General features: G+C 43.1%; 2 protein-coding genes across 2 annotated transcripts; one reads left to right on the forward strand and one right to left on the reverse strand.

Annotated features, from left to right (window-relative positions):
- mettl23 (methyltransferase like 23) lies at positions 1–4786 on the reverse strand. The gene is made up of 5 exons (XM_038305621.1): positions 4517–4786; positions 3982–4086; positions 1772–2009; positions 1609–1693; positions 1–450 (listed from the first exon to the last, which is right to left on the reverse strand). Exons 1-5 carry the CDS (start codon positions 4616–4618, stop codon positions 234–236), a joined length of 747 nt encoding a protein of 248 aa, XP_038161549.1. The 5' UTR covers positions 4619–4786; the 3' UTR covers positions 1–233.
- A 415-nt stretch (positions 4787–5201) lies between these two features.
- On the forward strand, positions 5202–13578 carry jmjd6 (jumonji domain containing 6, arginine demethylase and lysine hydroxylase). Its single transcript, XM_038305687.1, has 6 exons — positions 5202–5591; positions 7582–7970; positions 8050–8336; positions 11401–11536; positions 12871–13009; positions 13093–13578. Exons 1-6 carry the CDS (start codon positions 5463–5465, stop codon positions 13222–13224), a joined length of 1212 nt encoding a protein of 403 aa, XP_038161615.1. The 5' UTR covers positions 5202–5462; the 3' UTR covers positions 13225–13578.
- Positions 13579–13812: the final 234 nt, after the last annotated feature.

Here is a 13812-nt window from a genome sequence, read left to right on the forward strand (position 1 = left end):
AACAGCAGCTAACAGGTTTGCAGTAAAAAGTAGATTTATTTTTATCCAAAATATGCAGACATTTTTCAACCAAATGAAACAAGCAGCTTCCAAACATTTTCTTAGTAAATAGTCAAGTCAAGTCAGCTTTTATTGTCATTTTCTTCATATGTAAAAGACATACAAGGGAAATGAAATTACGTTTACTCTCTGCAATATACAAATATACAAGACTGATCAGATCTGAACCTTTTTTATGGGAAGTGTGAAGCGATACTAGAGTCTCTGTGGTTTTCCTGCAGCAGGTTTTCCTCCTCCTTCCTCCTGATGAGGATCATCATCTGGATGCTGTGGCTGCCCGGCAGACTGGAACCAGCCAGATCCGACTGGTCAGCATCAAAGTCAGCGAGTTGGACAGAGACACAGTCCAGTTTCCACCTGTGGAGCAGAGGCTCGATGGACCAGTCTGAGCTGCAGAAGGACAAGGAGGACCGTTATAAAATCTTCTTTGTTTTTTAACAGAAACAGGATAAAAACCAACAGCTTTCCACACTGATGCAGAAATATGCTTTGGACTGTTGGACAAGAAGTGTACGGAAGACCTGAGAAGCACACGGGTAAAAAAAGTGTGGATTTAGATTTTAAGGTTGTTTTTTTCTCACCGCACAATGTGTTTGCATTGTGTTTTTGGAAGAAAATACAGACTTATAAATCTAAACTCTTTCTTTTTTTTCTCCTCCACGTCCAGAGGAGCCAGTTGAGGTGGCTCAGGCATCTGATCAGGATGCCTCCTGGACGTTTCCCTAGTGGGAGGAGGCCCAGGACATGATGGAGGGACTATGTTTCTCTGCTGGCCTGGGAGCGCCTTGGGATTCCCCCCGGAGGAGCTGAGTCAGTAGGGAGACAGACGTCCGGGCCTCCCTACTGAAGCTGCTACCCCCGCGACCCGAACCCTAGAAAGTTCAGCGTCTGCCAGCGTTTAGGAGATTCTGGGACGTCAGGCGGACGCTGGATGAATAATCAAGGCGTGACAGGAGCCTAAGACTCAGAAAATGGCCAGATGTAAATAAGGGAATTAAAACCATCTATGGGGATCACGCCACCGAACCCGCCTACAAGCTCTGACTCCTGAGTTCAGTATTTTTGGGCGCTGCGTACGGCCCTGGATGTGGACGCAGTCAGGACAAACCGAATCGAAGCACCTCTGGACGCATCAACAGTCCACATGGAGAACTGCATCGAGCTAGCGTTGCTAGGAAAGATTAGCATAGCGGCACAGCTGGATGACGGACACCGTGTTACGTTAGAGGGAACCATGAAGAGGCTAATAAGAATCATTATTTAATTCTTCTGCTTTTCACCAACGATTGAACTTTCTCTGGTTTACAGTAGTTTGATCAATACTGACTCAGTTTTAGGTTTTAAAGAGTGACCATCTATCCTCCTACTGTCTTTTTGTGTAAGTTATATATGTGTCTGTGTGTGAGAATTTTGAAAGGATTAAATCCTGACTGTTAAATGAAGGTTATTGTCTGGCTTTTCATTGGAGTATAAATACAGACATATATCAGCTCCACCAAGGTTATTTTTCACCAGCCGCCGTCGCCGCTGCTTGCCTGAAAACTGTACCTTCTCACTTGGTACGTCGTCCAGAACTGAGCCTCTGGGTTTTTCTTCAACAGACAAACAAACGTCAGAAGAACATCTTCAAAATCTGTAATCAGAAAGCAGCTGCTCAGCCAATCACCAGGAGACGAGGAGGCGAAGCTTTAGCTCTGAAACACAAACCGACCCTCGGGGTCGTAGAAGACGTCCGAGCCGAGGACCAGGTCTTGTTTAGGAAGCAGCAGGAGTTCTGGGGTCACCTCCCCCCAGCTGAGGCCTAACACGGGGACGTCCTGCAGGCCGTTAGCCTCACAGCTCTGACCGCAGTTCTCCAGACACGCCGCCTTGTTGGAGCCATCCGAAAGGATGACCTTGGCCCCACAGCGGGCAGCCACCACCCCAGGAAGACTCACACCGGCTCCCAGCTGGACACAGAGCAGAGCAGCTGGATGAGCTGCAACTGGTTTCACTGAATGTTACCTTTAACTTCCAGTCTGAGGTTCAGATAATAGAGCAAAAATATTAAAGGATTTTGGGAAAAAGTTCTTAAAAACCAAAATGGAGAAAAACCAAAAGCTTAGTTTATGTGACTGCAGCAAATTAAAAACATCAATGTTCATTTAATAATAATAATAATAATGAATTTTATTTATAATGCACTTTACATTTGATTTCAAATCTCAAAGTGCTACAAAACAAGTTTAAAAGACCATAACATTAAAAACAGAGTAAAAAGACAGTCATTAAAATCAATACATTAAAAGGCATACGTAGCCTTCAATGGAGCGTTTTAGGCTCAAGTCATGGAAGCAGATTTAATTTAATGTTTTAATGATCTGTAAAAATTAAAAGTCTTCAATTTTTCAGAATTATTAGATTTAAGGCACAACTAAGGCTACATTCACACTGCAGGCCTTAATGCTCAATTCCGATTTTTTTTGTGAAATCGGATTTTTTTTGCGTGTCCGTTCATACTTCCAAGTATATGCGACTTGTATGTGATCTACTGTGTGAACTGAAAGCGTTCAACCGGAGTGTCCCGCATGCGCACTCGAGGACGCGATGACGTTACATGTAGCAAGCGTCCTCAGTGTTTGCGGAAGTAAACATGACTCGTAATACCGCAGCGTATATTGCGTTCTTTAAGTTCTTCTCCAACAGGATCGGCCATTTCTCGGGAAATGTTTTCAAATATCCCCCGGTTCCGGTAAGACCCTTCGAGTTTGGTCTGAATCGAGCTATCTTTCCAAATATGAATTAAATCAGCAACCTCACTTTCTCTCCATTGACTGCTCTCTGTGTTATCTTTCGCCATGGTTGTTAGTTTTTCCCGCCTCCGCTTAGTAGGACGCAGATTAGTAACGTTTAGTAAAATTTGTCAAGTATCAATGACGTGTAGGTCGGATGAATGCGACCTGGCCGTACAGACACAGGTCGCATTTGAAAAGATCAGCTACGTATCGGATTCAGGACCACATATCCAAGTGGCCTGGGTCGCATTTGAAAAAATCCGATCTGTGTCGTTCAGACTGTCATAAAAAGATCTGATACAGGTCACATATGGGCAAAAAAATCGGAATTGGGTCACTTCAGGCTGCAGTGTGAACGTAAGAGAAATAAACTGAATTCTGTTTGGAAGGCGGCCCCAAAGCACCCAACTCAGATCCAAAGGGGCCAACTTGGCCCCAAAGGATCCAACTCAGCTCCAAAGGGGCCAACTTGGCCCCAAAGGATCCAACTCAGATCCAAAGGGGCCAACTTGGCCCCAAAGGATCCAACTCAGCTCTGAAGGGGCCACCTTGGCCCCAAAGGACCCAACTCAGATCCAAAGGGGCCAACTTGGCCCCAAAGGATCCAACTCAGCTCTGAGGGGGCCAAATTGGACCCCAAGGCACCCAACTCTGCACCAAAGGGGCCAACTCAGCTCCAAAGGGGCCAACTCAGCACCAAAGGGGCCAACTTGGCCCCAAAGGATCCAACTCAGCTTCTGAGGGGCCAACATGGCCCCAAAGGAGGCTCCAGAGAGGGTAAAGCTTGGTTTAGTGTTGATGAATCTGCAATGTCAGTACAGAGGGTTAGATGGAGACGGAGGGAAAAAGCCAAAAGAGGAACAAGAAGAAGGGATTCAAACCAGGAGCCTCATGTTGGGGCCCCGCATGAAACTCTGAGGAACTCAGGAAGTCCTGAACCACTGAATGTGAGCACAGTTCAGTTCCAGAGGCTGAAGGTCTAAAAAACTGATGGTCCATAAAGTTGTTTTTTTTAGAACAATTGAAAACCAATAAAAATCTGTTTCTAGATTCCGTTTTTATCTAAAACTAGAAATTCTAACAAAACTTTCAACTTAAAATGAGATCGTTGGAAAAGTTCAGCCATGTGTTTGAAAGCAATACTCACCTCCAACACCGCCCTGCCTCTCAGCTGGTCTCTGTGGAACCACAGGTACTGGGCCAGGACCACCGCACACGGCCACACGTACATCCCGTACTGAGGGTCCAGAACCTGCCGGAGGATCACAGTCAGAACTGCTGACAGAGTGACGCCTCCTTCTGAGGAGGATCAGCTCCTCCTTCAGTCTGCAGTAGCATTCACACAGCTGGACATCTTGTGGTAGCTTCTATACCCTATATCTATACAGTAAAAACTCTCATTTATATGGCCTCTATTTCACATCAGGTTTTAAAGTTAAAAGCTGAATGAAAAACGTTTCATTTTCAGTCAGTTTACAGGAAATTTAGGCGAACCAATAATTCTGCCACAAGTTATTTCCCCAAAACATTCATTTAAACACAAATATTTTAACAATAAAGATCAGATTTAAAAAAAAAATAATAGATGGATGGATGGATGGATGGATGGATGGATGGATGGATGGATGGATGGATGGATGGATGGATGGATGGATGGATGGATGGATGGATGGATGTCAGACCTCAGGGATGCAGACCCTCAGGCTCTCCTGTGGACTCTTCGGGTCTTTAAAGGTGAAGGCTCTGCAGGCTCCGCCCCCTCTCGCGGCTCCGCGTTGCTCCATTATCTCAGAGCTCCTCTAGTGGCACCGGTCAGATTAAACACAGCTGATCTGAACTTCATTACATTTCCGAGGATCTTTGTGACAGGAAGCGTTTGGATCTTCTTCCGCGTTGCTCTAGTGGGTCCGCTCCTTATTAGTTAGCCGGTAATTGGTGCGGCTGAGAGGGGCTAGGAGGGGCTGGCAAGCGGTGAATGAACCCCTAACTCTAACAAGTCCTCTTGAAAAAAGACGAATCATGAATTAATAGTTTTTTTTTCTCATCATGAACTCATGATAAAATGGCTTTGAGATGTTACCACCTGTAACATATATGTATATATATATATATATATATATATATATATATATATATATATATATATATATATATATATATATATATATATATATATATATATATATATATATATATATATATATATATATAGAAAGATGGCTTTCAGGAGTATTTGAACATTCCGATTTCCGCATCACACACTTAAACTAGCAGCCAATAATATCCATGGGCGGGAATACTGTGGTTGCGAGGTTAACCAATCAGCGCCCTGTATTATTGGTGCTCTGACGGCCAATCAGAAACCTTCTGCCTCAGTTAGGGGCGGGAGTTAGTTGCGTAATCTGTTTCACAAGCATTGTGTGTCCCGCTGTTAGCTTACATAAAACTTTAAAGGCGGTTATGTGGCTTTAAAGCTCAAATTTATAGTTTTATATTAGAGACGTTCAGGAGCAGCTTCCGCTTATGTTGTTGTTTTGTGTTATTAAAGCGACGCTGTGACTGGGAGAGTGAATATAGCAGCCAGTTAGCCCCACTAGAGGCTAATCAGAAACAGCTAACCGGAAGAAAATGAACCATAAAAGTAAGAAGAGAATTAAAGAAGCGAAGCGGAGTGCCAGGCCAGAGCTTAAAGACTCCCTAGACTGGATAAAACACGGTTATTACGAGAACTTTGACGTGTCACACGGAACCGTGAAGGTAACGTTGATATTCCACGTTTCAGCTAACAGCAGCTAGCCACTGTAGCTTCCTGTGCATTTAGTCACGTAGACAATGTAGGAGCTGCTGTCAGAGCGCCCTCTGCTGGAGGAGTGGATCATTTACAGCAAAGCTTTGATCTTTAAGGCATCTGTTCAGTAGAGCAGTGATACCTGATGATGCTTCAATGGCAGCATTATTGACCTGCAGCTCTGACTAACACGCTTTGACCTGTTTATATGTGGACATTTCACGAATTTTCTCATAATTTAATATTTCGTTGATTTCCACTTGAGTTAAATACTTCATTTGAAAATGTCTACAAGTTGGCAGTATTCATATTTAAGGTGATAAACGTATATATTTCACAGGGCTAAATAGGGATTAGTTCCTTGTAATGGATTATGACTTAATTACTAATTAAGGGGTTAAAGTATAAATTGTAGCTATAGAATCACTGATTGGATTTTCAGTAATAATCTGTTAGTTCATGTCTTCAGATGAAGGTTTATCTAAAAACAAAACATTAGCTGTTAGCATATAGCAGATTGGTTATTAAGCTGATGACCTTTTTTACAACCTCATATCCCTGTGTTGTAATTTTATGAACTTTTATTAAAGATTACATTAAATCTTACTTTTAAAGTGATTTAATTTAAAAAAACTCACATACAAAATGCTATAAACATTTTTAATGATCAGCTTTTTCTGCCAGTTTCTAAAGTCACCGGAAGGATAGTGAAAACTGAACATAAATTAAATAGGGTCAGAAACGCAGAGGGAGGTCAGTCAGCAATGCTGATGTCATCGGACAGGACGCGTCTCAGTGGGAGGTCGTCCTTTTTTCAGCAGGACTCCTGCAAATCTAGTAGAACTTTGATCGCAGGTTTGAAGAAATCGCTGCTGCTGGAAAAGTTGATTCATCTGTTTTTCAGCAGGTTGTCAAACATTTGAGACCTTTTGGGTTTTTATTCAGAACTGCAGATAAATCTTCACCAATATGCTGCTGAACCAGTGCTTCTCATTTCATATCATTTTAAACAATCATAGAAACAGTTTAAGTGTTTCAGGTTGTCAGTGCATTTGGTGCTGTTAGTGAAAACGTCCTTAATGAATTTAGTCCCATTGACAGTAAGAGGGATTTTTTTCCCCGCTTTTCAATATATCAATGGAATAAAAAAGTCATCAGCCTATTGGTTATATTTGCCTTAAACATCCAGAGTTCATTTTAGATCGTCTCGATCAGTCCTTCCCAACCTTTTTTGACTTGTTTGGCTATTTTATCAGACCATCAGTGCCTGCTTGCCCAAACATGTTAGTTTTCAAAACTAGAAATTTCAACTGATTATAAAATAAAAATTAAAAAAATATTGAATCTCCTTAACTTTAACATTTAATGCTGAGACATTTTATTCTTTTCAATTAGAGTTAAAAAAAAAACATAAATACGTTGCCTTGAGAGTGAATAAGTATAGAAGTATATAAAAGATCAAAACAAGTTACAAATGGTGTAAATCACACCATCATGACGATTTGATTCAGTATCAATTTCCGGACTCAGTGATTCGATTATTTTCGATACTCAAGAATACACCAAGATATGATTTGAATAATTGGTCCATTTTTTTCTACTTTACAGGCTAAATTGCCCTATTTTATTGCATTTATTAAACTGTGAAATAAAATATTAAATGTTTTCACATAGCCCCTGCAATGCATTGGTGGACCACTAGGGGTGCTAATACCCCTGGTTGGGATTCACTATTCTAGAAAACAAAATAAAACACAGTTCAGCTGATTCTACATTAATTCATTTAAACTGAATTGATGAGCATCTCTACTGAACTTATATCAGGGTTCCCAATATAAAAAAAATTATTATAAAATTTATTTCAAAGCTTATTATTTTATACTACATGTAATAATTAAATTAACTAAATCCTAAAATAGGTCAAATTTAGAAAAGATTTTTGTTGCCTTCCTGTTCCAGGACAACGTGGAGCGGGTGGATGCCCTCCGTCTTTCCCCAGAGGAGTTCATCTCACGCTTCGAGCGGCCCTACAAACCCGTCGTCCTCCTGAACTGTCAGGAGAGCTGGCCCGCTCGCGAGAAATGGACTCTGGAGCGCCTCAAACGCAAATACCGAAACCAGAAGTTCAAATGTGGGGAGGACAACGACGGCTACTCCGTGAAGATGAAGATGAAGTACTACGTGGAATACCTGGAGTCCACCAAAGACGACAGCCCGCTCTACATATTCGACAGCAGCTACGGCGAGCACGCCAAGAGGCGGAAGCTGCTGGAGGACTACGAGGTGCCGCTGTTCTTCAGGGACGACCTGTTCCAGTTTGCAGGGGAGAAACGGAGGCCTCCTTACAGGTTCTGACCTCCTCTGAGCGTCCGGTCGCCGCCCAGCCGCCCGCGGTTTAAACTCACCCCCTCGCTCTTCCCTCTGCAGGTGGTTCGTGATGGGTCCGGGCCGCTCCGGCACCGGCATCCACATCGACCCGCTCGGTACCAGCGCCTGGAACGCTCTGGTTCAGGGCCACAAGAGGTGGTGCCTGTTCCCCACCAACACGCCGCGGGAGCTGATCAAAGTGAGCCGCGAGGACGGGGGGAACCAGCAGGATGAGGCTATCACCTGGTTCAGCGTGATCTACCCCCAGACCCAGCAGCCCACCTGGCCTCAGGAGTTCAGACCGCTGGAGATCCTGCAGAGGCCCGGGGAGACCGTGTTCGTTCCGGGTCAGTACCAGAACCAGGTCCGGTGCCGCTGTCATGGTCCAGAACCTCAGTAGCTGTAAAACCCGGCAGTAGAAAGACCAAACCAAACATCGCAATATATTTGGGCTATAATCGCGATACACAATATTTATTACCATATCTTTAGTTTACCTGCTCAGATAAACTCCAACTTCTGGTTTCAAATTTAAATCTTTTTTATTTTAAGCAGCTCAATCCTTTCTGCCATGATGAGTCGCAGCTTTTTGTTCCAAAAATATCAACATTTCCAACAAATGCCGCCGGTGGATCCCACTGCGCTCGATTTATTCACTGATTGCTGATCGCCTGCTGGTGGCACAGGGTGGAAGGAAGCCACTGGCCGCCATATTGGTACTCCCTAGTTTGACTGGTAGCAGTGTAAACAATCGGTGCGCTGCAGCATCGAACAACCAGGATGTTCTCATTTTCAGGGAGACTCAAGACTTTAAAATAAAGATAAATGCATCAGTTTGACACAGACTGGCTGCTTCACAGCATCAGTAGATTAACTTTAACTTAAAATAAAAAAAATAGATCCATCACAATGCAGAGTCATTATGAAGTCAATAAATCATTTAATATAACATTTATATAAATCCATCACAATAAAATTAATGTGTTGATGGAGCAGAATAATACAGATGAGCCAAAAGTGATAAATTGATGATCTGCCTGTAATAAAGATGGATTGATTACATCATCGTAATTACATATACAGGTGCTGGTCATAAAATTAGAATATCATGAAAAAGTAGATTGATTTCAGTAATTCCATTTAAAAAGTGAAACTTGTATATTATATTCATACATTACATACAAACTCATATATTTCAGATGTTTATTTTGTTTAATTTTGATGATTACAAATGACAACAAATGAAAATCTCAAATTCATCATATCAGAAAATTAGAATATTGTGAAAAGGTTCAAAATTGATGGCCCCTGGTGCCACACTCTAATCAGTTAATTAACTCAAACCACCTGCAAAAGCCTTTAAATGGTCTTTCAGTCTAGTTCTATAGGCTACACAATCATGGGGAAGACTGCTGACTTGACAGTTGTCCAAAAGACGACCATCGACACCTTGCACAAGGAGGGCAAGACACAAAAGGTCATCGCTAAAGAGGCTGGCTGTTCACAGAGCTCAGTGTCCAAGCACATTAATAGAGAGGCGAAGGGAAGGAAAAGATGTGGTCGAAAAAAGTGTACAAGCAAGAGAGATAACCGCACCCTGGAGAGGATTGTGAAACAAAACCCATTCAAAAATGTGGGGGAGATTCACAAAGAGTGGACTGCAGCTGGAGTGAGTGCTTCAAGAACCACCACACACAGACGTATGAAAGACATGGGTTTCTGCTGTCGCATTCCTTGTGTCAAGCCACTCTTGAACCACAGACAGCGTCAGAAGCGTCTTGCCTGGGCTAAAGAGAAACAGGACTGGACTGCTGGTGAGTGGTCCAAAGTCATGTTCTCTGATGAAAGTAAATTTTGCATTTCGTTTGGAAATCAAGGTCCCAGAGTCTGGAGGAAAAGAAGAGAGGCACTTCATCCACGTTGCTTGAAGTCCAGTGTAAAGTTTCCACAGTCAGTGATGGTTTGGGGTGCCATGTCATCTGCTGGTGTTGGTCCATTGTGTTTTCTGAGGTCCAGGGTCAACGCAGCCACATACCAGGAAGTTTTAGAGCACTTCATGCTTCCTGCAGCTGACCAACTTTTTGGAGATGCAGATTTCATTTTCCAACAGGACTTGGCACCTGCACACAGTGCCAAAGCTGCCAGTACCTGGTTGAAGGACCATGGTATCCCTGTTCTTAATTGGCCAGCAAACTCTCCTGACCTTAACCCCATAGAAAATCTATGGGGTATTGTGAAGAAGAAGATGCAATACACCAGACCCAACAATTCAGAAGAGCTAAAAGCCACTATTAGAGCAACCTGGGCTATCATAACACCTGAGCAGTGCCACAGACTGATCGACTCCATGCCACGCCGCATTGCTGCAGTAATACAGGCCAAAGGAGGCCCAACTAAATACTGAGTGCTGTACATGCTCATACTTTTCATGTTCATACTTTTCAGTTGGCCAACATTTCTATAAATCCTTTGTTTTTATTGGTCTTCAGTAATATTCTAATTTTCTGATATGATGAATTTGAGATTTTCATTTGTTGTCATTTGTAATCATCAAAATTAAACAAAATAAACATCTGAAATATATGAGTTTGTATGTAATGTAATGTATGAATATAATATACAAGTTTCACTTTTTAAATGGAATTACTGAAATCAATCTACTTTTTCATGATATTCTAATTTTATGACCAGCACCTGTAGTTTAAAGATTTCACATCCAGACTGAATTACTCCTACATGTTAATATTAATGTTGTAGTACTTTCCTATTAGCACATTGTGCATGAATGATGCCATATACTGTCTCTGCATTAGCCTTTAGAGTCGTAGGGAAATCATAATTAAATGTTAAATCATTCTGGCTTAAACATGTTTATAAATGTTATCTTTATCAGACGGTTTTTAAAAAATCCTGTCCTAAAATCTGTTTTTCTTTCGTTATCTTCTGCAGGCCAGTTAGTTCTACGTCAACCTGAACACCTAAATTCGGCCAATCATATATCAGCGGTCATCTGTCACCGTCGGCTTCAGAGAAATTAAGTCCTCAAAGATTAAATTTACCTCCTGCTTTGTTGTCCAGGACAGAATCAGACGGAGCTTTGCTCACCAGGGACTTTATGTCATTATCTGCTCACATAAAGATCACATTTTTATACGGATGGATTTGGCCTTTTTCTCTTGTTCTTATATTAAAAAGATCAAAACAAAAACAAGCAATAAACTGATAGAAGATTATTGGACCGAATATAAAGACTGATTGGCGTGATTTCTATTAACCAGATCAGATCTTCTGGTTTCTGACTGGATTCTCTCCAGATGTTCATTTCTCTCCATGGAAGAACCAGAAGGTTCCCATCTAGGAGCTTCATCTCTACGCTGTGGGGTTGATTCAGTGTTTTGGTTTTGTTTGTAGGTGGATGGTGGCACGTCGTCCTCAACTTGGACACGACGATCGCCGTCACTCAGAACTTTGCCAGCACCACTAACTTCCCCATCGTTTGGCACAAAACCGTCCGAGGGCGACCCAAACTGTCCAGGAAGTGGTACCGGTAAGAGGCGCAGCAGCAAACATGTCGGACTGAATCAATCGCCGTTTCTCTGTACTTGTGCGTCCTCATGAAACGTCATCAGCCTCAGCCCTAGCACTGTTCCTATTCACTAGAATAGCAGACTGAGAACGGACAAAGTCCCCGGATGTTGTTCTGGCCCCTCCCTCTTTACCCAGCATGCATCAGAGCAGACCTGTCCGTTCTCCAGACTGACAGCTGTCCCAGCATGCACTGCGGCAGCTTCCAGGTTAGCGCTCACAGAGCTCAGAGGATTAAGTTAAATGTTCTCTTTTCTGCTGCTGTTGTTCAATAAAACTTGGTTTTAAGATCATTTTAGGCGAGAATATTAGACTTTAAGCTTCACTATATGGAACATTTACTGATTTAGTAAGTAAGTTAAAAAAAGTTACAGTGTTCAGAGGACTGCCTCAACCAGCGTAGCTCCGAGGCTAACCGCAGCCGGGGCTAACATTAGCCCATCCACAGCGGCCAGGGCTAACATAAAAACTAGCTTTAAATATGGTGATGTCATCAGTACACTTCTGTTCTAATTGACCCAGATCTATGCTGCGTGCTCCCGTGCTCCAGACTTTCCTGGGTTCATGTCAGGAACAGACTTGGAGAGAACACGAGTCCGTACTCGAGTTCTATTGAAACAGAAATTAGTTCCATTAATATTTTTAGTTTGAAGTATTTCATTGAGATTTTTATGTATTTCAGATTTTATTTTTTAAAATCTTTCTTAGATTTAGTTTATTTTAAAAAGCTTAATTTTTGTTTCTCGTTTTATCTAATACAATAATAAAGACTAATCAAAATGACAAATGTAGAATATTGTTGGAGCCAGAGGTGTGTGATGCTGTTTTCACATCATTGTGAGGACACTTTCTAGCCTGATAAACCAGATTAAACCTGAGATTAAATGTGTAATCTAGTCTGGCCTCGATGAATGAGACATCGGAAGATTGTAGATGAGATCAACCCGTTGTTTTTCAAACCACGTCTGTTCCTATTGGCCAACGCTCTGACCAATGAGAGCCACTGACTGTGACGTAGGAAGCACGAGTGTAAACAAACAGCCTGTCGGTAAAACGGCGAATACGTCCTTCTTAAAACTGAACGAGCGTAGAGCCTCTTCCTGCTCACGTTTCAACTAAAACCCAAAGTCTGATCCTTCTCCTGGTTTGGGTTCGGTTTGAACCGGATCCTCTGAGCTCCGTTTGGGTTTTCCTTCATCTCAGTTCTGATCATCTTCCTTCCAATCAGTCGATAAAACCGCAATTCTGCTCGAGTTTCTTCTGTTGTAGACCTGAAACCCGTTTGGACCTTTGCAGGGTTCTAAAGCAGGAGCGTCCGGACCTGGCGGCGCTGGCAGACAAGGTGGACCTTCAGGAGTCGACGGGCATCGCGTCCGACAGCTCCAGTGACTCCTCATCCTCGTCTTCGTCCAGCTCATCCGACTCGGATTCTGATGTGAGACCAGAACCGCAGCGTGTTTTGGACTCTGGCTGAATGAGTTTCCGGTTCTGAGCGTCTGTGACCTTTCTGTCCTGCAGGGGGAGTCGGGCTCCGAAGGCGAAGCCTCGTCCCACCGCAGGAAGAAGAGGCGGACCTGCGGCATGACGGCCAACGGAGACACCAGCAGCCAGGACGACTGCGCCAGCAAGGAGCGCTGCTCGTCACGGTGACCTGCGGGGGAGGGTCCTGCTGGCTGAGGAGATAACGGGCGGGGGGGAGATAAGGGGGGTCCTAGGGGCCCACTGGCTGCCTATAGACCCACAACCACTGTGCTTCTAACTGTTATCATGTTTGTTCCTCTGAGAGGACGGGGTGGGGGGGCGACCCGCTTTGCTCCGAGGTTCTGCTGGTACCGCGGTGGTATCTGGATGGCGAGGCCAGAAACCAGACAATGACCAGAACCCTGGTTCTGGTTCTGGGAGGAACGTTTTCAGGACGCTCAGTTTCTTCTGGAAAGAGTCTGTTTTCTGACTGTCGGGTCTATTTCCTGGACAAACCGCCAAAATAAAAGCCTTAAGATGTTCTGGTGTTTGTGTCTGCACAGGTTCTGTTCATGTTCTGTTCACCTTTTAAAGTCTCGATGAATTAAATGAATAAACATTTGAATCTAATGTTTGGTCAAATCGTCATTAAATGAACATTCTGGCCTTCCTGTTCTAATGATGATGATGATGATGGTCGGCTGCCCATCATCACATTGATCCCGGTCGCTGTCACTCATCTTATTTTGACAGGAAGGATTTTGATTTATAAGCTTT

The sequence above is a fragment of the Cyprinodon tularosa genome, unplaced genomic scaffold (genome assembly GCF_016077235.1).
Source record: "Cyprinodon tularosa strain WSP-4 unplaced genomic scaffold, ASM1607723v1 ctg560, whole genome shotgun sequence".
Taxonomy (NCBI): Eukaryota; Metazoa; Chordata; class Actinopteri; order Cyprinodontiformes; family Cyprinodontidae; genus Cyprinodon; species Cyprinodon tularosa.